The following is a 22,973-nucleotide window of genomic DNA, read 5'->3' as shown; positions in this document are numbered from 1 at the left end:
TAGCCTGAAAGCCAGATATTACATTTTGTATAAACCTAGCTTATACACAGGTATATTAACTAAAGAAATTATTCAAATAGCTAAAACAATGGTAAGGCCCTCTTCTGTTCTTTTCCTCTTCTTCAGCTGGGTCTTTAACCTCTTTGCTGGTTATCTGAAGAAGCCCATTCAAGCCTACTTGGATAAAAATGTAAGTCTTTAAAGACTGTTTCAGGAGCGAGGTTTAAAGAACATCTGAAACTGCCTCATCTCTGAGGCCATGACCTGGAACAGGGATTGGCAACCTATGTTCTGTGGGCTATAGAGCTTATGGGCTTTGGCAGCATTGTGCTGTCAGGGGGCTTCACTCACACCACAGCTGGGTGGTAGGGAAAAGTGGCAATAGCAGCTGCCAGGTTGCAAGTGCCAGCTCACCTCAGATCTGATCTGGGTTGTTTTGTCCCACTAGAAAATGTTGCTGATCCCTGACTTAGAACTTAGCTAAGGCATATCTTGAAAAAAGACAGCTCCAGTCTGACTCTCACTTTAGTAACACTTATTACCCTGGCACTACCATCTACTCTTTTTTTCTCCTTGAAATAATATGGAAGTTCATATGCTCAGTTATTTTTCACCTGGAGGGTCTTCCCATTGAGCAACTGATTTTATAACAAATCTGTGATCACATACATAGAAGCCTTCATGTTTGTCTCTTAGACTTTATAGAAAAAGGCTGAAGGAGAGAACATAGGCCCTTTCATTCCAGAAAGAAAGTTCTCTATTACTTGTGCTACAAGGAAAATCACTTTTTGTAGTGACTGGTAAATGATATTATTAAATCTTTATTCTATACTCTTTCTGGGGCCAGTGTTAGAAAGTGGGATCAGAACAAATGCCTGAACAGGCTTGATTCAGCTAGAGAGAAGAGTTAAAATACGCACTACCCATTACATTACAGTGTCCTCTGTGTACTTCCATATAGTTGTGCCCGAAAATCAAACACAAAATCCAAAGGATGGATGCAGAGCTCAGAACTCTTAAGGGTGAGTCTCTGAAAATGAAATGTCTTTGTATTTCCATTTCCATGCCCTTCAGCATGTAGACTTTTGCATTAAATGTTGCCTGAGAACTGTATTTGACTGATTCTATTCAAAAGCTACTACATTAAAGACCCATGTCCCCAGCAGATAGAGTGAGGGGTAAAGAAATGCTCAAATGATTCTAGAACTAAGCCCCACTCTCCATTCCCTTTCATTCTCTCAGACACTCACAGACACAATTATTATGTTCATGTTTAGTTGATGTCAACAGCAGGACAGCTGTAATCTAACGACCCACTGCAACTGTGGTCTGTGGTGATAAGGGACACTAAGGCCACACCTAGCTGCTAAATTTACTGTTCAAGGCAGTAGTGCCCTCAAACATTCCACCCTGCTCTACATGGGCTGCCTCCTAACCCAGAAGCAGTGTAAGCACTACACTTCAGGTGAGCCAGTTATAACAGCTAAGTGACAACCTGCCCTAAGTTAGCCTTCATATGGCACTGCAGATATGGTCAAACTGCTCCTAGGTGGTAGTAGCCTAAACTCTATCCACCGTGGCACTACTTTATCCACTGTGGCAAACATGAGGTCAGCATTTCCAGAGGAACCTTGACTGCTCAGCATTTCAGCATCTGTAGTTATGCCTATTCTATCATATCCTAGCACCTGCCATGGAACCTGCACAGCATTGTTCCCCAGGTCCTGCTCTTCTGTGTGCATCTGCCAAGTTCTTACCAGCTGTCCTGTCTCACACATTTACTGGGACTCTTGGCCTTGCTCTCCAGGTTTGTGATCTGGCCATGATCATTAGGGCAGACTGCCCACATGGCAGTTTATAATGTGTTGCCTGAGCTGCTATCTAGTCTGCAGCTAAATAAAAAAGAGATCCTGACTACTGTAATCAACAAAAATCCCACATTATTTCTTGCAAGAGTAATCATGATAATCATAGTTTCATAGTTGGTAGGGTTGGAAGGGACCTGAGCAGATCATCAAGTCCGAACCCCTGCCATGGCAGGAAAGAGTACTGGGGTCAAACGACCACGGCAAGAGGTTTATCCAGCCTCCTATTAAAGACCCCCAGGGTAGGAGCCTACACCACTTCTCTTGGAAGTTGGTTCCAGATCCTAGCCGCCCTGACAGTGAAGTAGGGCCTCCTGATATCTAGCCTGAATCTACCCTCTGCCAGCTTGTGACGGTTATTTCTTGTCACTCTTGGGAGTGCTTGGGGGAACAGGGACTCTCCCAATGCCTGCTGGTCCCCTCTGACTACTTTGTAAACGGCCACTAGATCCCCCCTCAGCCTTCTCTTGTGGAGGCTGAACAGGGTCAGGTCCCTTAGCCTCTCCTCGTAGGGCCTGCCCTGCTGACCCCTGATCATGCGGGTGGCCCTCCTCTGGACCCTCTCCATGTTGTCCACATCCCTCCTGAAGTGCGGCGCCCAGAACTGGATGCAGTACTCCAACTGTGGCCTGACCAGTGTCGCATAGAGGGGGAGGATCACCTCCTTGAACCTGCTTGATATGCATCTGTGGATGCATGACAAGGTACAGTTGGCCTTCCTGTCCACTGTTGGCCCATGTTCATTTTGGCATCATTAATGACTCCAAGATCCTTTTCTGCCTCCGCACTGACAAGAAGGGAGTTCCCTAGCCTGTAGGTATGCTGCTGGTTCTTCTTTCCCAGGTGCAGTACCTTGTACTTGTCAGTGTTGAAACCCATCCTGTTCTCATCCGCCCACCCCTGTAACCTGTCTAGGTCCAAATGCAGCCTATTCCTCCCTTCTAGCGTGCCCACTTCTCCCCACATCTTAGTGTCGTCTGCAAATTTGAACAGGGTGCTTTTTAGCTCCCCATCCAAGTCGCTGATGAAGATGTTGAACAGTACAGGCCCGAGGACTGAGCCCTGCAGAACCCCACTGCCCACATCCCTCCAGGTCAAATAAGACCCGTCCACCACCACTCTCTGGGTGCGGCCCTCCAGCCAACTAGTGACCCATTTGACTGTGTAGGTATCGATGCCACAGTCTCCTAGTTTTTTAATGAGAATGAGGTGAGAGACAGTGTTGAAGGCCTTCCTAAAGTCCAGAAAGACTACATCCGCTGCTGCACCTGCATCTAAGGATTTTGTGACCTGGTCATAGAAGGCCACCAGGTTGGTCTGACAGGGCCTGCCTCTAATGAACCCATGTTGGGGTTGCCCCTAAGCATAATCTCCCCTGCTGGCCCCTCACGGACATGCGCCAGGATAATTCTCTCAAAAAGCTTACCCAGGATCGAGATAAGACTGACTGGCCTATAGCTTCCTGAGTCCTCCTTCCTCCCTTTTTTGAAAATGGGAACCACATTGGCCCTTTTCCAGTGGCATTTGAGTTGCATTCAAACACACACAGTTATATTCTGTCTACCTAAACTTCCTCCTGCAGTTCAAATAGGATATGATATTTTCCGTTCTCTTTCTAAATTGGTTCATGTGGCTGATCCCTGTCAAACAGCTGTCCCTTACACATGAGAGGTAGCAGCATTTTCAATCAATCTGGGATGTGATCTGGTATGTAATCCCCATTACATCATTTAGAGGTGATAATTTCCATTAAATTTAACTAGAAGGCAGGGCAGGGTGGCACCTTAGAGATTAACTGGTTAAATTTAAATGTTTTCTTCTAGACTGTTTAATTAAAAGGAAGCTCTGGAAAAAAATGTTATTATTTCATTTTTCTCCTGTGGGGAGGCAGAGCAAGCAATTCCTCTGTAGTTACATCCTTTCCCTTCAGGGGTGCCAGCCGGTCAATGGATGTGGTCAGTGGATGTGGATGCATCTGCTGTGGATGTATCTGCTGTCTAGCCCTTGCAGGTAGAGGATCTTCTGGAACTGCCTCTGGAGGACTGCTTTTTCAGCATCATTTTTTGCTTTGGTGACCATCTAGCAGCAAAACATTCTTTGCTGAAAAGCCATGGGCCGTGTGTAGACTAAACAAGGGGCATGTGTGCACAACACTTTAAAGCGGGTTAAATGCTTTTGTACTGCTTTAATGGTGTTGGTGTTTGCATGCATTGGTGGCGTATTGTGCACTAATTCCAGCTGCTGTAGCAAATTTGGTGGCGTAACATGCCTTACATGACTTGGGGTGCAGCAACCTACAACCCCTCTGAGGAGTTTTAGTTTGCTACCCTACAGCTGCAGAGCAAAGCACTGGGCTCCATGCACCTCAGGGGCTCTGCAGGAAGCCCATGTAAGCAGCCTGGCAGCAGCCTGGGAAGGCAGGCTCCACCCAAGAAAAAAAAATCTTTTTTTCTTTTCTTGGAGCCTGTCTGCCTGCCTAAACTGCACGGAGGCCCAGTGCTTCCCTCCATGTCTGTGGTGCCCCCTGGGACTGCCTGAGCCGGGTGCCTGAGGGTGGGTGCCGCCTGGGTGTCACTGCTGCGCAGGAAAGCACCAGCCCCAGCCCCCGCAGCCCAGGGACTGCTTCACCCACTGGTAGCTCACCCTCCCCTCCCCACCACCGAAGAGGCAGGTAAGTGGGTACGTGCACAACACGGGGGTTTAAAGGGCCCCAAATTGAAGCAGTGTTTTTAAAAACCCACCGTTTCAATTTAGGGCCCCTGTTTCATCTACACATGCCCATGAAGGAAGCAAGGACTCACCCTGAATGGGTGAGTACATAACCCAACTGTTATGGAAGCTAGCAACAGTTTGCAATGCATTAGCTAGCAGTGTCATAAAAATTGCTGGTTCCTATGCTTACTGCCTCAGAGCTTGTATCTCCCCCTATCAGCTTATTCAATCAGGGATTTGAAAACTCATGGCAATCAGAAGAGGTCCCATATGACTGGGAAAAGGCAAATATAGTGTTCATCTTTGAGAAAGGGAAGATGGAGGATCCAGGGAACTATAAACTGGTTAGACTTACCTCAGTCCCTTGAAAAATCATAGACCAGGTCTTCAAGGAATCCATTTCTCAGCATATGGAGGAGAAGAAGGTGATTAGGAACAGTCAGCATGGATTCACCATGGGCAAATCATTCCTGACCAACTTGATTGCTTTCTATGATGAGATGACTGGCTCTGTGGATGCAAGAAGAGTAGTGGATGTGGTATACCTTGACTTTAGCAAGGCTTTGATATGGTCTCCCACAACATTCTTGCAGGCAAGCTAAGGAAGTACGAGTTGATGAATGGACTGCAAGTTGGATAGAAAACTGGCTGGATCATCAGGCTCAAAGGGTAACACTCAATGGCTCAATGACTAGTTAGCAGCCGGTATCAAGTGAAATGCCCTAGGGGTTGGTCCTGGGGCAGGTTTTGTTCAATATCTTCATCAACAACCTGGAAAATGGAATGGAGTATACCCTCAGCAAGTTTGCAGATGACACCAATCTGAGGGAGTACTAGCTATGCTGGAGGGTAGGGCTAGGATTCAGAGAGACCTAGACAAATTAGAGGATTGGGCCAAAAGAAATCTCATGAGGTTCAACAAAGACAAGTATAAAGTCCTGCACTTAGGACAGAACAATCCCATGCACCAGTACAGGCTGGGGGCTGACTGGCAAAGCAGAAGCTTTGCAGAAAAGGACCTGGGGTTACAGTGGACAATAAGCTGAACAGGAGCCAACAGTGTGCCCTTGTTGTGAAAAAGGCTAACACTATACTGAGCTGCATTAAGAGTGTTGCCAGTAGATTGAGGGAAGTGATTCTTCCTCTCTATTTGGCACTGGTGAGGCCACATCTGGAGCACTCTGTCCAGTTTTGCCCCCCCAATACAGAAAGGATGTGGACAAATTGGAGAGAGTCCAGCAGAGGGCAATAAAAATGGTTCAGGAGCTGGGGCACATGATTTCTGAGGAGAGGCTGAGGGAACTGGGCGTATTTAGTCTGGAGAAGAGAACACTGAGGAAGGAGTTTAATAGCAGTCTTCAACTATCCAAGGGGTGGTTCTAAAGAGGATGGAGCTAGTCTGTTCTCAGTGGTGGCAGATGACAGAACAAGGAGCAACGGACTCAAGTTGCAGCCAGGAAAGTTTAGGTTAGATATTAGGAAACACTTTCTCATTAGAAGGATAGTAAAGCACTCAAACATGTTACCCAGAGAGGCTGTGGAATCTCCGTCCTTGGAAGTTTTTAAGAGCTGGCTAGAGAAAGCCTTGGCTGAGATGATCTAGTTGGGGATGGTCCTGCTTTGAGCAGGGGGTTGGACTAGATGATCTCCTGAGGTCCCTTTCAACCCTAATTTTCTATGATTCTATGATTTGGAAGTTGCTTCTCTCTAGATACTTGCCTCCTAATATTTTTTATAGCTGAGATACAGCTTGTTTTCTTCTTTCACACTTGGAACCTCTGTCTTTAGCATACTTGGGAGTAGCCAGAGCAGCTTCAGTGCCACATTTCCAGGTTTAGCACTCGTAAGTGGGAGTGTATGACCAGGGTGTACTATGGTGAGTGGGTGCCCTCAGCAGTGGCAATGATGTGGTGTAGAGACATACCTTCTCTTCACAATGTAGAGAAAAAGCTTCTCCTGTTGTGCTGTGGGACAAGGTGCAACATATGGAGTGAACAACATCCCAGTGGCTTCAGCACTGATTGACAGCTTCAGAAATGTTACTGCCTCCTTCCAGGTGTACAGTATCAGTAGCAGCAATAATTCTGCATAGCACTTATGGGCTATAAACCTGGATCAGAGCCCTACTGTGCTAGTCCTTGCACAAACACATCACAAAGAAAGACCTGAAGTTTTGAAACCCATTTAACTGATTTTAAACCAAATATGGTTTCCCACAGGAACAGGATTTGAGGGAAAGTCATTTGCTATATGCACACTGGGACAAGAGAAGAGCTGGGCCTGAATCACTGTTGGTCAGAACCATAGGGTGAGAAGGGACATTAAAGGTCATCTAGCCCAAATTCACTTGTTTCCTTACCCCGCTTCACTGAATCACTATTTCCTTTGTGCTTTTCTTCTCCAAGCCCTGCCTCCGTGTGGAAGTAAACATAACTGGCTATGATAAAACTTTTGTAATAATCACTGTGTTGTTTTGTTCATAACTTTACAGTTCTAAGTCAGATTGATGCCTTTGCCCAAATAGACTACTCGCTCATTAACTCACCAGCAATCTCCAAAACATACATTAACCTGGATTTGAAGGTAATTAGCCTCCAATGCTAATTCTCTGGATCTGTGTTCTTTCAAGACCCCTCTGACCCTCTTCTGTATCAGTAATGATGCTTATTATATATACTGACTTCCAAAAAAAGACCTTCATTTTTGTTTTGTTTTGCTTCCTAAATCTCAGGGAATATATATATATATTCCCCAAAGGGAAAGAAAAATTCAAGCTGCTAGAAGAAAACCTGAGTAAGCAAACAGTTTTGTGGCATACCCTGACAGTTAAGAAACAAAACAAAAATAAAGGTCTTTTTTTTTGGAAGCCAATATCTATATTTCTTTGCAGGGTACAGTCTATCCTGCTGGAAATCGCACAGATCCCCCCTTTGTACCAGACCCATTCACTCTTCCAGACAAGAATAACTCCATGCTCTACCTGGGAGTCTCCGAGTATTTCTTCAAATCTGCTTCATTGGCTTATTACAACGCAGGGGCTTTTAACATCACCATCACAAAAGAGGTTAGTGGAACTTGCTGGTGTGAGAATTACAAATGTTTCAGATATGCAAGTAATCAGTGAAAGGGATTTTATTGATCATTTCCCAGAGGAATTTGTACATGTCCATGGCTTGCTTCTACTAGATTTAAGTATCATTCACAATATTAATTCTACATTTGACTATTTCTCAGGCCAACTTCTGAGTTGCTTCTTGATACCATGCATAGTACAGAAATGGTAGATGTCACAGAACTAATTATGTGTTCTTTCACCTTAATGCAGAGGGTGGAAGAAAAAGCCATGGAAAGCTGTTCTCTGAACAGATTCCTTTGCTCTGACTACGTAAGGGAGTGAGGGAAAGATTTGGGAAGAAAATGTGTGGTTTTAGCCCATAGCTGCATTCGGGTATACTGAGCTCTACAAGAAACACTGTTGTTCTGCTTAGAACTGGAATAAATCATTAGAGAGCAATAAAGAGGGAATAGGAAGTAGGCATGGCAAGATAGTTTGGTCACCAGTGGGAGAAAAACTGGGAAGGCTAAAACTGAGAACACTGTTGCTTTGCTGGCAGTGCTAGAAAGGTCTTCTGAGTGGGCTTTGCGGAGTGAAATGGTGCTAAAAGGGGCCTTTGTAACCAGCTGTGCCTGTTGACTGAGCAAACCGTGTCACAAAGCAGAGCAGCAAAGGGTCAACAGGGTGTTCAGTTCTGTCTTCAGTGGGTTCGGTATTTTCCAGCTACAGGAGCCTACAAGACAAAATAGAAACAGAATTTAAAATCTGATTTATAAGCTGCACTTCTTTTTGTTTCTCCAGCATGTTTTTTTAATACATATTAATGACAATTGTGTCTAACTTTTTTGGCTAGGGACAGAAGTTATATATAAACTGGTTTAAGTGATTAGAAACTGGTTGTAACAGGAGCGCCTCTTTGGGGTACGTCTACTGGTGGCCCCGCCCACCTGTTATGGGCCAACCACTCACCTTCTTGCCTGCCATGCCTTGTTGTTAATTGATTAATAGATATAATTAAGTGGGAGGCTGCCCATTTCCTGCCCCGATGCCAGGGGGCGCTATCTGCGGCTCTGTTCCTCATCTACACCACAGCCCAAGCCTTGCAGTTGGTATCTGTAAATTCCTCTTTAAGTTGGGGTCTAGGCCACTGTGGGCCTACCCCTTTTCTCTCTAGCTAGGCCTGTCAGTCAAAAAAAAAACAACCCACTAATCAGGGTTTGACTCCAGGCTCTGGCTCTCAAAAAAAACCCCTCACTTGGGCTTCTGCCCCTCTCTGGCACTGGGGTCTACTCATCCCTGAATACTGCGTCCTCTCTGGCACTGGGGTCAGCTCACCCCCAAATATTGCACCCTCTCTGGCGCTGGGGTCAGCTCACCCCCGAATACTGTGCCCTCTCTGGCGCTGGGGTCCCCACACTGCTGTGGGCCCCCAATGAGGCCTCCTTCTTCCCCAAATAGCCTCACCCAAACCACCAGTGTTTATCATTAAGCAAGGGAGGCAACATGCCTGCTTACTTTAGATGATCGTGAGGATGGCTCCGGGCATGGTGTAGTCTTCTGACAGAGACTGCAGGCGCAGCACCGTAGTCATTGGGAGTCCGTCTCTCTGCTGCCCCTCTGTCCTTCTCCACTCACCATTTACAGGATCCTGACCTTCCTCTTCCTGTCACCTGACTGGCTGGCAGGGCTTGAGTCTTAATCCCTACTTGACCAGCCAGCCGTGACTGGAAGGTACTGGACTTAAAGGGGCCACCCTGTCTCTTAGTAACAAGGTTAGGGTTCCCTGTTACACTGGTTTAAACCTGTAACAAAACAGATGTTCAGTGCACATAAACCAGTCTGAAGATGGCTGAAACCAGTTTGAAATAAACCTGGTTGAACGCAGTATCAGATTTAACTGATTTGGCTCAAACTGGTTTATGCAATGTCTGTCCCAGACCCCTTGCTGGTTAAAGTTAAATCAGACTCCCCCAGCATCTCATCTGGGCTGAGTGGGGCTCTCTGCTCCACAGCAGGACTGGCCTCTCCCCTCTGCTCCCTGGCTGGAGCTTGGCAGAGACTGTAGGCATCTGCCTGGCTCCCCCCTTCCCTCCCCATCCCATCTACCTTACACAGACATCTCTCAGCATTAGCTAGCATACCACTTGCTGGCTATGGTCCATGCTGTAGCAGACAGGACAAAGGCAGAATCAGCAGGTAGCTGGTAATATCCCTCTGTTGTTTTCTTAATGGAGTGATAAACACTGAGTTAGGGGTAATAAACATCGTGTTATCAATTCCCTGCTGGGCTGGTCATGGAGGGGTGGGGATCTCCCTAATTAGAGCATCCTGCCAGGGCCTGGCCACACCCCCCTCAGCTCAGCAGTGCGGAAGGGAAGGGAAGGCTGCTCTACGGCTTCTAGCCTAAGCCACAGCAGGTATGTGCCTGCATGTCTGGGATGTCTGTGCAGTTACAAACTGATTTAACGTAGCCAGGTTAGACTACCCTGCAAAGATTGAATCAATTCAGGCTCAGGCTTTTTGAATGTCTGTCCCTAACCTTTGTCATGATGTATTATAACTTCCTTTAAGACTACTTCCAGAAGGAAAGGCCATTAAATCAAGAATGGGGATTAAATGAAATGACAATAAACAGAGTGTATTTCTTTAAAGAGAATCTGAACGTGAATATGAAGCAAGATGATCTGATATCTTCCATTTGCTTGCAGTTTTCCACTTATTTTATGCCAACTGAGGTAACACCTAACAGTACCATTCCTGAGGTAGGTATCTTTTTTTCTTGTAAACCTTTAAGGGACCGCAATATCTAATCCCCCTGTGGACATCATCAGAGTGCTAGTAAACTCCTAAAGTTTGTAGCAGGCAGTGAGATCATCAGGGTTGGGGGCTTGTGAAAGGGATGATTTGTGACTCCTGTTGGGAAAGTCCAGATTAAGACTCCTGTGTTAGTGAGTGTTCATATACAGCCCTCTGCCAATGCCTCTCCTGCAGTCCGCATTCTCCACACTCGATTCCTATTCCCTTCAGTTTGCTGTTAAGTTACTCGATTAGAAATCCATTTGCAATGTAACAGAAGCATTTTTATTGAACCTGCAAAACAATATTGAACAATGTTAACATCCTATTTTTAAACTGAGTATGGTGCCATCCAGATGCAGAAAGAGGTTGTTATTTGGATTAGTCTGAAGTCAGGGAGAAGGCAGGGGAGATTGGCAATTTATAGACAATCATAATTCAGAGAGGCATGAGCTTCATAAGCAACAGTTTACTTTACTTTGACTAAACAGATGCAGACTATCTCATTACTTTGGAAGCGGTAATACAGGACAGGAGGTAGCAATAATATACTCTGTTAGTCTAGCTGTGTATTCATGTTAGTAAAAGAATAAGAAAATCAGTTCCCTTCTTCCTTGCAGGTGTAGGGGGCCTGAGATTTTTCTTTTTGGCTACAGTGCTCAAATCCTGTGGATGGAAGATGATGACATTTTTAGAATAACTGAGTCTCATCTCTTGCATGCATTAATTTTTGCCCTTGTAGAAGGGGAATGGTCAAGGCGAAACAATATATTGTGCTACAGTATTTGATGCATTAATTAATCTAGACTCCATACATATAACATCTCTGCTAATATTGAGTGAGATTCAATAACCCCCTCCAACCTCTCTGTGCTGTTACTGATGAAGTAAAATGTTGCTTATGACAACTTATACTGCTCTGAATTAAGGTGCCACTCTGCCCTGCCTTCATCCTTTTTTTAGATGGTAATACTTAGTTAATATAAAGAATACCATCAACATGCAAACTCACAGATACAACTTTTTCATTGAATTCTTGCAATGGACTATATGTTCTTCTGTACCCATTGCAGTCTTCTCTGTCTCCCCACTTTTCTCTGTTGTCCTTCATTCCACTTCAGTTCCTCTCAGTTACTCTTCAGACAGCACTCCAAGCCCCTTATCCTTTCTAATTCCTGTATTATTTTCTAGTCATAGAGACCAGGATTGACCATTTTTATGAAAGTAGTTTGTTTTCAATCCTCTTGGAAATAATGTCATCTTTAATACAGTTAGCTTCCCTTCTATAGGCAAAGATGAAAGGGAGAATGGTAGCCATCTTGATTTAGTTCAGTCTTTCACTTGTGGCATTTTGTATGCAATAGAAAATAGCAGCAATAAAGGAGAAATCATAAATTTTGAGGCAGGGAGTCAAGGTATATATAAAGGAATGACAATTAAAGGAAAATTAAAGATTTTGACTCTGTGTGTGCGTGTATGTAGACCTTTTTTTCTTTATATGAGTGATTACTTTTCCTCACTTTCCCAGGATATTTAGCATCATGTTAACTCCCTTTGCCTAGAATTTAAGCTTCAGGAGCAACCTTGGAGTTGTTACTTCAACTTAATATCCATGTAAGATCTAATAAACCACCTCAAAAAAATACTGAGGACTTGACAAAACATTTTAATTATTTGGTTCAGTGTAGTTACAATAGATCTTGTTTACTACAGAATGCTAATCTTTTTTATAAAACTACCTACATACCATTATAGTCTATCTACCATGTACCATATTTTGAGGACAGTTCCTTCATATAAACTCAATGGTAGTGAGCCATGTTTGTCTGAAGCCAGACAAATGGAAGGGCAGGGTTGCACCTTAGAGACTAACTGGTTCAGAGATACATGAGCTTTTATAGGGTGTGTACAGATGTTAAGGCATACAGACATTTACACAAAAGTGCCATTGTTAGAGCAGCTGTTGGAAGAGGGAATGGGGCGTTTGCCTGTTGGTTGGAGGGGACTCAGAACCTGCCTACACTGGCCCTGGGCAGGTGCTCCATCAGCCTCCCAGGGGAGATCACCCCTCTCCCCAGCCCCCCCCAGCTGGCAACTGGCAACAGCAGCTGGGGGCTTGGAGTGCAGTCCCCCCCAACTACCCCTGCTGGGGTCTTGGGAGGAGCTGGGTTGGGCCCACATGGTGGGGAGGGCTCCCCTCCCCGATCCCACAGGGGGCTGCCTTACCTGGAGCACAGATGGCTGCTGCACCTGGAGCTGGGGGGTAGGGAGGGAGAACAGAGCCCCCCTCACCTCATGGGCCCAGCCCAACACCCCCTGAAACCCCAGCTGGGGTAGCCAGTCTAGGCCCATGCAGTGGGGAGGCTCCATTTCCCCACCCCTGCCCTAGCCTCTTGACAGCACACAGAGGCCGGCTTGACTTTTTGCCACAGCCAGAGCTGGGGGGGGAGGGAGGGGTGCAGAGCACCCCCTGCTGTGCAGGTATATCCCAGCTACCCCCAAAAACCTAGCAGGGATAAATGGGGGGGCACGGGGTATGGGTGGGCTTCCTTCCCCACCCCACAGCCCAGTTGCACAGGGAGAAAACAGAGCTTTTTCTGTCTCCCCCACAAGCACCAACCTAGCCCCGCAAAGGTCCCTAGGATTTGAGCAGAATCGCCCAAAATTAAACCTTAGTGTGAACCTGTACACAGGTTTGCTAAGGCACTCTGCCATAGAGTGCCTTCATCTGATACTGCATCAGACACAGATTCATTTCTCACATGATCTGCCATTTTTAAATGCTATGCAGCCTGAGCACTTGTTATATTATGGCTACAGAGCACTTTTGGCTGCCTCATCATGCGAAAAGTGTAACTTCTGTACACACACATTGGTAACAACCTATTTGGTCAGATGCCACAAATGGACTGCCTATAAACTTGTTTGAAGTCTTCTTTGCTTCTAGGTTCTACAGCTTGTTCAGAATTATACAATGTCACACCCACTGATGTTGACGCTACAATCTACTGCAGCACCTATGATCAGCTTGCAAACAAGCAGTTTGACTACAGAGATCACTGGCTACTTAGAGATGTTTTCTGTCCTGCCAAACTCAAGCCTCCAATTCATCTTTGCAGGGAATCTAGTAAGTACTCTGGACCAAAAAACTCTCTTCTGTGCAGGGGCTAAAAGATGCTTGCTCTTCCATACTGCTATCTGCCAAATTTTTTGTGAATCTGAGAGGTCAGTGTGACCTAGAACAGAGGCACCAGTGCTGCTCACAGATACCCACAGAAGACTTCCACTATGTTTGATAGGAATTGGATTTTCATGTCTGTGAAATAATTTGATGTATAGGTTATGAGGAATTTACCTTTAGAATCCCATTTTTTGAGGGGGTGAGGGTGTCTTTCCAAGAGAAAGAAAGTGAAATATATTACAGCCTCCATTTTCTGAAGCTAATTTTTTCTTAACCTGCTTGTTATAAAATAGTGGGCCATATCTCCAGATACCTTTTCATTACACTAAAAGTGCCTTTGGCCACTGGAAACCTCAATTATCCAAGCCTTTTAAAATGTTGCCTATGACACTGATAATGGAGGCAGTATTTTATATTACCAGGCACAAACCCCATATTGGATAGAAAGTGAACAGCTCACAAAAAATACTTCAATATCTACATAAATAAAAATGTTGGGTGCTTTCATTTTGGATCATAAAAGGAAATCATATTTGTGCCTGTATTCTAGATAGGATTGCATGCTGTATATATGATAACAAGATTTTCTCTTCTTCAGACAGTGAATACCAGTGCCAATATGACTATATCTAAACAGAAGTTGATTATCTCATTACTTCTCAAGAGGTAACACAGGATAGTTTTGTCCAAGTCCATAAAATAAAGGTCAGGAAGTAACATTATTAAAAGGACTCTATCGTGCATTCACATCAATATGAGAAGAAGATAATCAGTTACCTTCCTTCTTGCAGAGGTGGAGGCCCTGAGATTAGTTTATTTGCTACATTACCCAGATCCTGTGGATGGAAGATGATGATATTTTTAGAGCAACTGAGGGTGCTGTCTTCCATGATTCTTTGTCCTTCTATAGGGGAAATGTTCAAAGAGAAACAACATAGTATCCACAGTATTAATTGTATTAATTAATCTAAACACTACATGTTATATCTGGGCTAATACTAGGGAGCGAAATTCCATGACCCCCCCAACTTCTGTGTGGTTATTGTTACCATATAGTTGGCACATCTACACATTCATTAATGTGCCATAATTATGGTGCATTAAGTTAGTACCTGTAATACTAATACCTGTAATAACAGGTACTAACTTAATGCACCATGATCGGCACTACTGCACGGTAGCACTAGCGCACTTTTTATGTGATGCTAATGTGCAGTAGATTAATTCTACTGCGCATTAGCACATTAGCATGGCTTTCATCGTGACACGCTAATGTACAGAATTAGTCTACTGTGCTTCAAGCATCTCATGTAGACACGCCCACAGAGTCATAAAATTCTCCCCTGTGCAAACATTCATTGGGCCACTACACATAATTCTGCATGGATCCTTGCAAGCTTTACTGTGATAGGCAGGGACAAATGGGACAACGTGGCACATGCCACTACAATCAACATGGTTAGTGCAACAAGCTACAGACAGCTGTAGGGAGACTTCTGTAACTTGAAGCAGCACTCAAGGCTACTTAGGTTACATGTGAGTCTATTTCATATTGTGCAATAACCCAGGAATAAGATGGTGCCCAGATTGTTTAAAGTCATTTCTTTATCATGTCTTGTGATTTCTGTGCTTGCTCTCCTGGAAGTGATCAATGTTTCTAGGGCAGTGGTTTACTGGGACCTAACAACCCAGTTGATTCTAGAGATCAGGGCAGCTTCTACAGAACCTAAATTTTCATGCATTCAAGACAATAGCCAAATTTATTAAGCTTTGTTATTTCAAGAAGTAGGTAAAGACCAGAACCACAGGGGACCTGCTCAGCACATTGTACAGTTGGTTCCCAAGTACTATGAAACAACTGGAGTTTTTGGTAGAACTTTATGATTTGGGGCTCACAAGAAGATTCTTCAAGAGGATTGTTACAAGAGATTAAGGTTATGAATGTCCAGAGCATCCTGGGAAGGCACTCATAAGTAGTCTTGTGGAGTAGTAAATAAATGCCTTACAACAAGAGTATCATGGGAGGTCATGAATGCTTCAGAATACTGATTTAGGAATCGGGAGTTAGTGGCCTAAGAACCTGTGAGAGAGCTAATGTAGGAAGGAGATTTCAGTGACTGGGGCTCGTTGAGAAGTTATCCAAACAGAACTGAACTTCTGAAGAACTGGCGGGTCAGCCCTCACCAGCTGTCGGTTCAGCCATCACATGGAGTAACAGCCCCAGAGTGAAATTTTTCCTCCCAGCTCACATAGCCAAGATGCCTGAATAGCTATTACATTTCCAGGGATTCTGAAATTGACTTTTTATTGTATGATTTTGAATGCAGAGTTGTTGAGAGGCAGGGGGTGTCTGGTGAAGTTGAGTGTATCAATTGGTGGGATTTATACAATGTAATTTGGAGGGAGAAGCACTCTCATGTCCCCAGAAAAGCTTTTCCCAGGCCACACGCCTGTGCACATTCCAAGCTGTGCCCCAGGAAAACCATTTCTGTTCTTTACTGTGAGGGGCAGCATGGACTTCACCGGGCTTATGCCAATAAAAGCATCTCTTCAAGGGAATATCACATAGCCTATAGCTCTGAAAATAACTGTACATAGGTAAAACAATGTACCTTTATCCTTTATAATGATTCCCTTTATTATATTCTGTTCAGATTTCACTTCTCCCTGACAAGTTCTGGGGTTGACTTTTCTGAGGTAAGCTGATGGGCTTCTGTGCAAAGGAAACTTAAGTTCTTAAAACCAAGAATTTCAGAAAGAGGCAGGTTCAGATGAAAGGAAACTGAAATCTCTCCATCCATTTCTGTCTCAGCCTACTTATTCCTGGGATGGCTTTATCTCTCCTGATTTCACACAGACAATATTTTATCTGTTGTATAATCATATAGGCTTTACTCTTCCCTTTCTCTCAGGTAATATTGTAATTCTCAAAATAGAGAGAGAGAAATGTTTTCTAAGCTAACCTCCTCTGAAGGATTACATGATGTTGTACAATCACTACCAGATAATCTAAAACTGGATTGTAACAGAGCGGTAACAGAAGCATCACATTTGCTGGGCAAACCACAGAAGAAAATACAGGTAGTAGGGTAGGCTGAGGTTCAGCACAAAGTCTCATTGTCAAGCTGAAGAGAGGAAGGGGAAAGAATGATAGTCACAAAAAGCATGAAACAGATTTAGTAGCAGAGAAAGGAGAATCCTTACCTCCTCCTTCTGGACCCCTTCCCCCATGGTTAGTTTAATTCTGAGGACATTCATTTAGCACTGGGAAGCTGAACTGTGCGGAATGATGACTTGTCAAATCGTATAGGGTAGTTACAGGTAAAATATTTTAAGTAAATAAAAATGCTGATATTAAATTAATTGAGTGAAACTGCGACAAAGATCAACATCCCATTGCTTTGTTTGGCTTCAGCCGAGTACCTCAAAATGCAAAGATCATTTTAACATGTGGTTTTCTCTTACCAAATTTGACCTAAACGCTCCAACCAAGATTTGAGTTGGCAATTTCATAGATTGTAAGAAGTGATCATCAGATCCATGTTCTCTCCCATGACAGATCTCACTTTTGGAGAATTTCCTATCTTGTGTATTATGGAATGGAGCAATCCCAGCAATCAATGGTAAGGATTGTTCCTTTACTGACCATGATCTTCAGTATTCCCAGGGACTGCATGGCAATAAAATTTAGTATGTGATTTTATTTTTTCACTGTTAGGTCACTGTCTCACATCACCTCCTTCTTGTGCTCTCTGTGCTCCCTGTGGTGGTATCCAGGCAGTGTAGAGAAGGGTAACAGTCTGGATGAGATGCATAATAGGGGAAAGGTGAAAAGAGACAAAGGGTGAGGGGAATAGGAGTGGATATGAGTGGGTAGTGGAGGAAAAGAACAGGAGCAAAAAGAAGGGAGGATGTAGGAACAGTGGCATAGAAAGAGAGGATGGCAGAAGCCAGGGGACCTGGTGGAGTGGAACAAAGCAGGTGAGAAGGAGCTGGAGCACTGGCTAAAAATGGTAAAGCAGGAATCAGGGAGCTGAAGGGGTGATATGAGTTATGGAATTGAGTTAGAGGGAATATAAGGCAAAACAGTACAAGAGTGAGGATTGGTGGGTGGGTAGATAAAAAGAGGGAGATGATGGGAGAGATGAAGTCAGAAAGCACAGTAAAGGGGGACTGGATGGATGGTTAGGAGAAGAAAGGGACAAAAAGAGGCTTATTGGGAAGGAAGGGCAGAAGGGTCTATGACCACTAAGCACACTTCCCTCCAGCACCTGGAAATGATCCCCTTCACTGTCTGTGCCTAGTCTCCCCCTAGTGCCTAGTCCATATAGAGTAGTGGTCACCAACCAGTTGATCTCCATCAACTGGTCCATTAGGGAGCCCCTAACAGTCTCATTCTGGGGTGGCTAGCTGGTGGGGCTAGCCCCCTTAGACTAAGATCAACTGTCAGGGGCTCCATGATCGGGAGCAGCAGGATGCACAAAGGGAGCAGCCGAGACACAGCCCAGGAATGGCAGGACACACATGGCTCCCTGCCACAGGGGCCGGGCCGGGTGAGTGGAATGATCCCCCTTTGCACCCCCTGCCACCGGGTGAGTGCGGCCCTGGCCAGGCAAGGCCAGGGGAGGGTCGGAGCCCAGGCAGCTTGTCCAGGCACACGGGGGGGCTCCTGCCACTGCATGCACCTCGATGGAAGCCCAGGGGGCATGTGCCCCACTGATCTGTGCGTGGGGCGAGGCATATGCCACTGCACACTGGGCTTTGCACCCCGAGCTGCAGCGGGGCTCGGGACACAAAGTGCAGTGGCAGCCGCCTCGCCCCACGCCCAGATCGGGGGGGACACGTGCCCCCTGCACCTCTATCGGGCTGCATGCAGCCGTGGAAGCCCCAACATGCGCCTGGACGAGCCACCCAGGCTCCGACCCTACCCCAGCCAAGGCCCCACTCACCTCTGCCCCCACCCCCTGACTGACCTGCTGGGCAGGGGGGCAAGGTGGGTGGCGGGGGGGATGCAGTAGATCCTGGATTGCCCTTTACTTCAAAAAGTGATCTTTACCTTAAAAAGATTGGAAACCACTGATATAGAGGCTGACACCCCCAAACTGTTCCCGTTTACAGCTCAGGCTGTAGGGGTTTGTGCTTTGGAGCCTGAGTGAGGGTCAAGATATTTCCACATGATAGAATTTTGGGGAGGGTTTCCATCTGTGTTTTAAAGTATTTAGCTTTTCCCAAATATAACTTTATTACTTTAAATGAAGGTTGCAGTTATAAGGGCAAGCATTCACAAGTTAGGAAATGCCAGACTTAATGTTGCCTGTCCAATATGAGGTCACCCCCCTTGTGTGTATGCATTATGACACCAGTCTTTCCATGATCACATACCTCTTCTTCTAGAGAGCTCTTTCTCTGTTTGTAAATCTGGGTAATATCTATTTCCCAGGGGACAGGTGGTGATTGATTAGTGTCTGTAAAGCATATTAACTGTCTTAAAAAAAAAAAGAAGATGCTGTACAAGAGCCACTACTTGTTGTTCACATATAAATGCATGTATTCTTATCTTTTATAAGATAAACTGAGGAAAGGATTCCCTCTTCCTAATCAGGCTCAAACTAAGTTCATTCAACCAGTTCTTGAATTTAATCAGGTGAGAATCTGAATCTTTATTTCATAGATTTCATAGACATATGGGCTGGAAGGGACCCTGGAAGATCATCAAGTCCAGCTCCCTGCCCCATGGGCAGGAAGTCAGCAGGGATCATAGGATCCCAGCAAGATAAGCATCCAAATGTGTCTTGAAGGCGTTCAAAGTGGGTGCTTGAACCGCCTTCGGCGGCAGTCTATTCCAAACCTTGGGGGCTCGGACAGCAAAGAAGTTCTTCCTTATGTCCAGCTTGAATCAGTCGCAGCGGAGTTTGTGACCACTCAATCTTGTCATCCTTTGGGGCACTCTGGTAAACAGGCATTCCCCCAGATCCTGATGAGCACCCCTGATAAACTTATAGGTGGCCACCAGATCACCCCTGATCCTGTGCTTTTCAGGGGTGAAAGGGAGATCTTTTATTGGCAGGATTATTTGCTTCTAACAGGAAATGTATAGGTAGCAGACTGTGTCCTTCATTTGTTGTTGAATAAAACTGAACGCCAGGTGCAAGCTTAGGAAGAAACCTCTTCTCCATTGAGAAAAAAAAATCTGTGCTAAAGACCTGACACTAGCAGCGTGTCACAATGAAAGCATATACTGCCCATTCATGCCAACACCATGTATGTCAAACAACAGAAATTGTCAGATAGCTGTTTTGGGGCAGGCATCCAACACCACTAATCAGCATGTATGGGACAAATTACTGACCCTGGCTGCACATGAGGGAGTGGCAAGTAACCATATTTTGGTTCTCAGTACATGCAGAGAAGGAACAAATGGATGGGTGTGTTTTCACAGCAACTTTCCCTAGCACTATCTGATATAGTACAGACATATGCCCTGTGGCCAACTGCATTCAGTCAGGTGAATTCAGCTCTGAGATAAGTGTAACCTCCTAAAAGTCTATGGAGAAATACTCTTCTATGCCACAATATGTCTGAATTTTTTACACTTAACTTAAATTCTGGTGTCAGTTAAATGTATGAGATGCTAGTAAATTAGTACAATATTATATTTGTAACCAAGATCAGTATTTGGTCTTCAACATGTAATATAGATAGCTAGACCATGAAATAACCAGTGCCCTCAGCATGGACACAAATGCCTGGATTATGTGAAAATCAGATGTTGATCTATTAAATTCATTGATTTCAAAATGCTTACCCACTATTAAAGTTTTATGCTAGAGCGCAAGTGTGATGATGCTGAGATATATCTTGGTTTTTTATATACATCTTTTGGAGATGGAGAGTGTTAAATAAATTTAGTTCTATTTATTTTTTAATTTTCCAAAAGAATTAATTAATCAATCAGTTCCAATTTCCTCTCAACATTTACTCATATTATACTTTCATATACTTTGGGCAGCTAGCACGTGATACAACTCACAAAGAGAAATAGTTCATAAGTCTCTGTGTGCCAGTCCACTGATATAACTTAGAGCAGCCCAAAGCAACTCTAACATTTGCTGAATGCCAACTGCCCCAAAGCGCTCAGTACCACAACCAGGACACACAGAAACTTCATCTCTTCCACTTTCCACACAGCTGTAACCTGTGTAGTGGTGGTCAGCAGTGGGGAGTAGTGTAGGAGCCATGATCCCAGCTCCACACTTTTAAAGGATTTGCTGATCCTTCCACATCCAGCTACATCAGCTTTAGATCTAGCATGCAAGTCAGTTTATATATACCACTGTCCCTTTGATATGTACGGGCACCTGTACACACCACAGGTTTTAATCCTCATTAAATTAAATAGGTTTATAAAATTTAAATTTTTTATTTTGGAGCATCGCATCTGTGTTTATACGTACTAGGTTTTCACATGAATTCAGCCTTGGAGCACTGAACCTGTGTTTACACACACTAAGTTTTCAAACAAATTAAGCTGGCTCCCTGCCTGGCACCACCGAAGAGCAAGATGGTCCAGCACTGCCACCCCCAGCCTGCCCCCAATGCAGATGTGGAAGCAGGAAGGTGGCAAACCACACAAGGGGAAAAAAAAAGGAGGAAGCAATTCAAAAGTGAAAGCAATTCCAAGGGGTGAACTACAAAAAAGTTGTAGTGCCGTGTGGTGGACAAAGAGGCTCATTACATGCCTTTGAGTGCCTTTGTGTTTGCACACAATGAATCCATGAACACAACGCTTTAATTTCCAGCAAGCCAAACTAAACTACATCCGAGGAGGTTTAGTTTAACGGAGAAGAAAGACTTTTAAAGTGTTGGGAAATCCCACTCGTGCAAACAGACATATAGTTGCAGTGCATGAAAGGGCAAAAATTGTAGCATATACATGAGCCCTAAAAGGCTGCTCTACTAAGTCTTAATAACAGAATAGATTCTATCATACAAACCCTGGACCAAAACTTGACCACCCCCCACCCCTCGCAACAACTTTAAGCGGCTTTGGTGGCATTAAAGGAACATAAAATGGCTACCTCAGGCCTTGGGAGGCATACCCCAGTATAGGGTGGCACAGGCCCAATGTACCCAGCTATGTACCACTCTTTACTTCCTCAAAGGCTGAGCCAGGGGCAGGAACAGCCAGAGCGCTCTGTACTCTGACTGTTCTGTGCTGTACATCAGCTACAAGCCAGTTGAGGTAAGGCTACCCTAAGATTCACAGCAGCCACTAGGGCTGTCCTAACTTATACCAGAGCCTATCCCAAACACAAAGCAGCCCAGAATCTGAGAGGCACAAATATGGCATGCCAGTCATCTTGGTGTCTTTTGCACTTCAGCTGAACCTCGAGAGGCCCAGCACAAAATCAAGCCTCTCATTGCCAACACAGGCAAAACTAAGAAAAGTCAGTGCCTATAATCTGTAATAGAAGGTCATTCTGGTGAACATTTTTCTCTCCTCAGGGTTATTTGCTGATTTCCACTGATATTCACTACACTCTCTAAGGAAGGAGAGATTGTTTGACTGATCAGGATGTTCAAGGCTAACAGCAACCAATCAAATGCTGAACAGTGTCCCTATACTTTAAACCTTCTAGCTGAGTACTGGAGATGAGTGAAGTCTTCCTCACGCTGCTCTGATTCAGGAAGAAAGTAGGAAGAACGTATGGTGCAAAATTACAAATGCAGTTCTTGAGTCACCCTTCCGAATGGTCTATATCCAGTATAAACTTTTTCTGCTTCTTACCTGATGTATCTGTTGTTTTTTAATATAAGGAGGGGTTTTAACAGTCCTGTCATGCTTACTATGAAGATAGTCCTCTCAGGATTCTTCTTAGGGGCATTTCAGGACATGGGGCATTTTAATATGCTTTCAGTTTTAGGACCAGAGTCTTTAGCCATGTTGAAACTGGAGGAGATATGGTGAGAGTGTGGTAAAAATATGTTATAATCTAGTCATTATGATTTTGCAATAACATTTGTATAGCAGCTGTGTGGTAAAAATGTCTCATCTCACTACACAAAGGCTTCACAGCTGAGAACTGTTTGGCTTCACTACACAATTGCTTCTGCTAAGGCATATAGGCCAATGATAGATTTACGAGTAGCACTAGACTTCTGCAGACATAGCCAAGAACAGATGCAATAAATAACTCCTTACGAGAGATAAGAGAAGAGGGACAGGAAAAGATGCTGATGTAAAGAACTCAGACCCTGACCAAAGAATAACCCAGATGGGCTTAAAGACGGCCCCAGGGAGGAGATTTAAGATGTAAATGAGACATGTATGTAAACCGTCATAGAACATGTAACTGCTAGACAT

The 22,973-nt window shown here is 44.5% G+C and overlaps 1 protein-coding gene across 3 annotated transcripts in view; it reads left to right on the top strand.

Moving 5' to 3' along the window:
* Positions 1 to 22,603, top strand: part of LOC102382156 (BPI fold-containing family C protein-like) — a 42,958-nt gene extending 20,355 nt beyond the window's left edge. For all 3 annotated transcript variants that reach the window (XM_025209335.1, XM_025209333.1, XM_025209334.1), the window contains 11 exons: positions 127 to 190; positions 962 to 1,022; positions 7,069 to 7,160; positions 7,468 to 7,641; positions 10,341 to 10,394; positions 13,376 to 13,555; positions 14,208 to 14,275; positions 16,264 to 16,306; positions 17,169 to 17,232; positions 19,177 to 19,253; positions 22,115 to 22,603. In XM_025209335.1, coding sequence (XP_025065120.1) covers positions 127 to 190; positions 962 to 1,022; positions 7,069 to 7,160; positions 7,468 to 7,641; positions 10,341 to 10,394; positions 13,376 to 13,555; positions 14,208 to 14,275; positions 16,264 to 16,306; positions 17,169 to 17,232; positions 19,177 to 19,253; positions 22,115 to 22,156 — 919 coding nt within the window. In that variant the 3' untranslated portion in view covers positions 22,157 to 22,603. The remainder of the gene's footprint in view (positions 1 to 126; positions 191 to 961; positions 1,023 to 7,068; positions 7,161 to 7,467; positions 7,642 to 10,340; positions 10,395 to 13,375; positions 13,556 to 14,207; positions 14,276 to 16,263; positions 16,307 to 17,168; positions 17,233 to 19,176; positions 19,254 to 22,114) is intronic.
* The last annotated feature ends 370 nt before the right edge of the window (positions 22,604 to 22,973 follow it).

Source organism: Alligator sinensis, unplaced genomic scaffold, assembly GCF_000455745.1.
Source record: "Alligator sinensis unplaced genomic scaffold, ASM45574v1 scaffold409_1, whole genome shotgun sequence".
NCBI lineage: Eukaryota > Metazoa > Chordata > Crocodylia > Alligatoridae > Alligator > Alligator sinensis.
The sequence above is the reverse complement of the archived record's forward strand: the minus strand, read 5'-3'. Positions and strand labels throughout refer to the sequence as shown.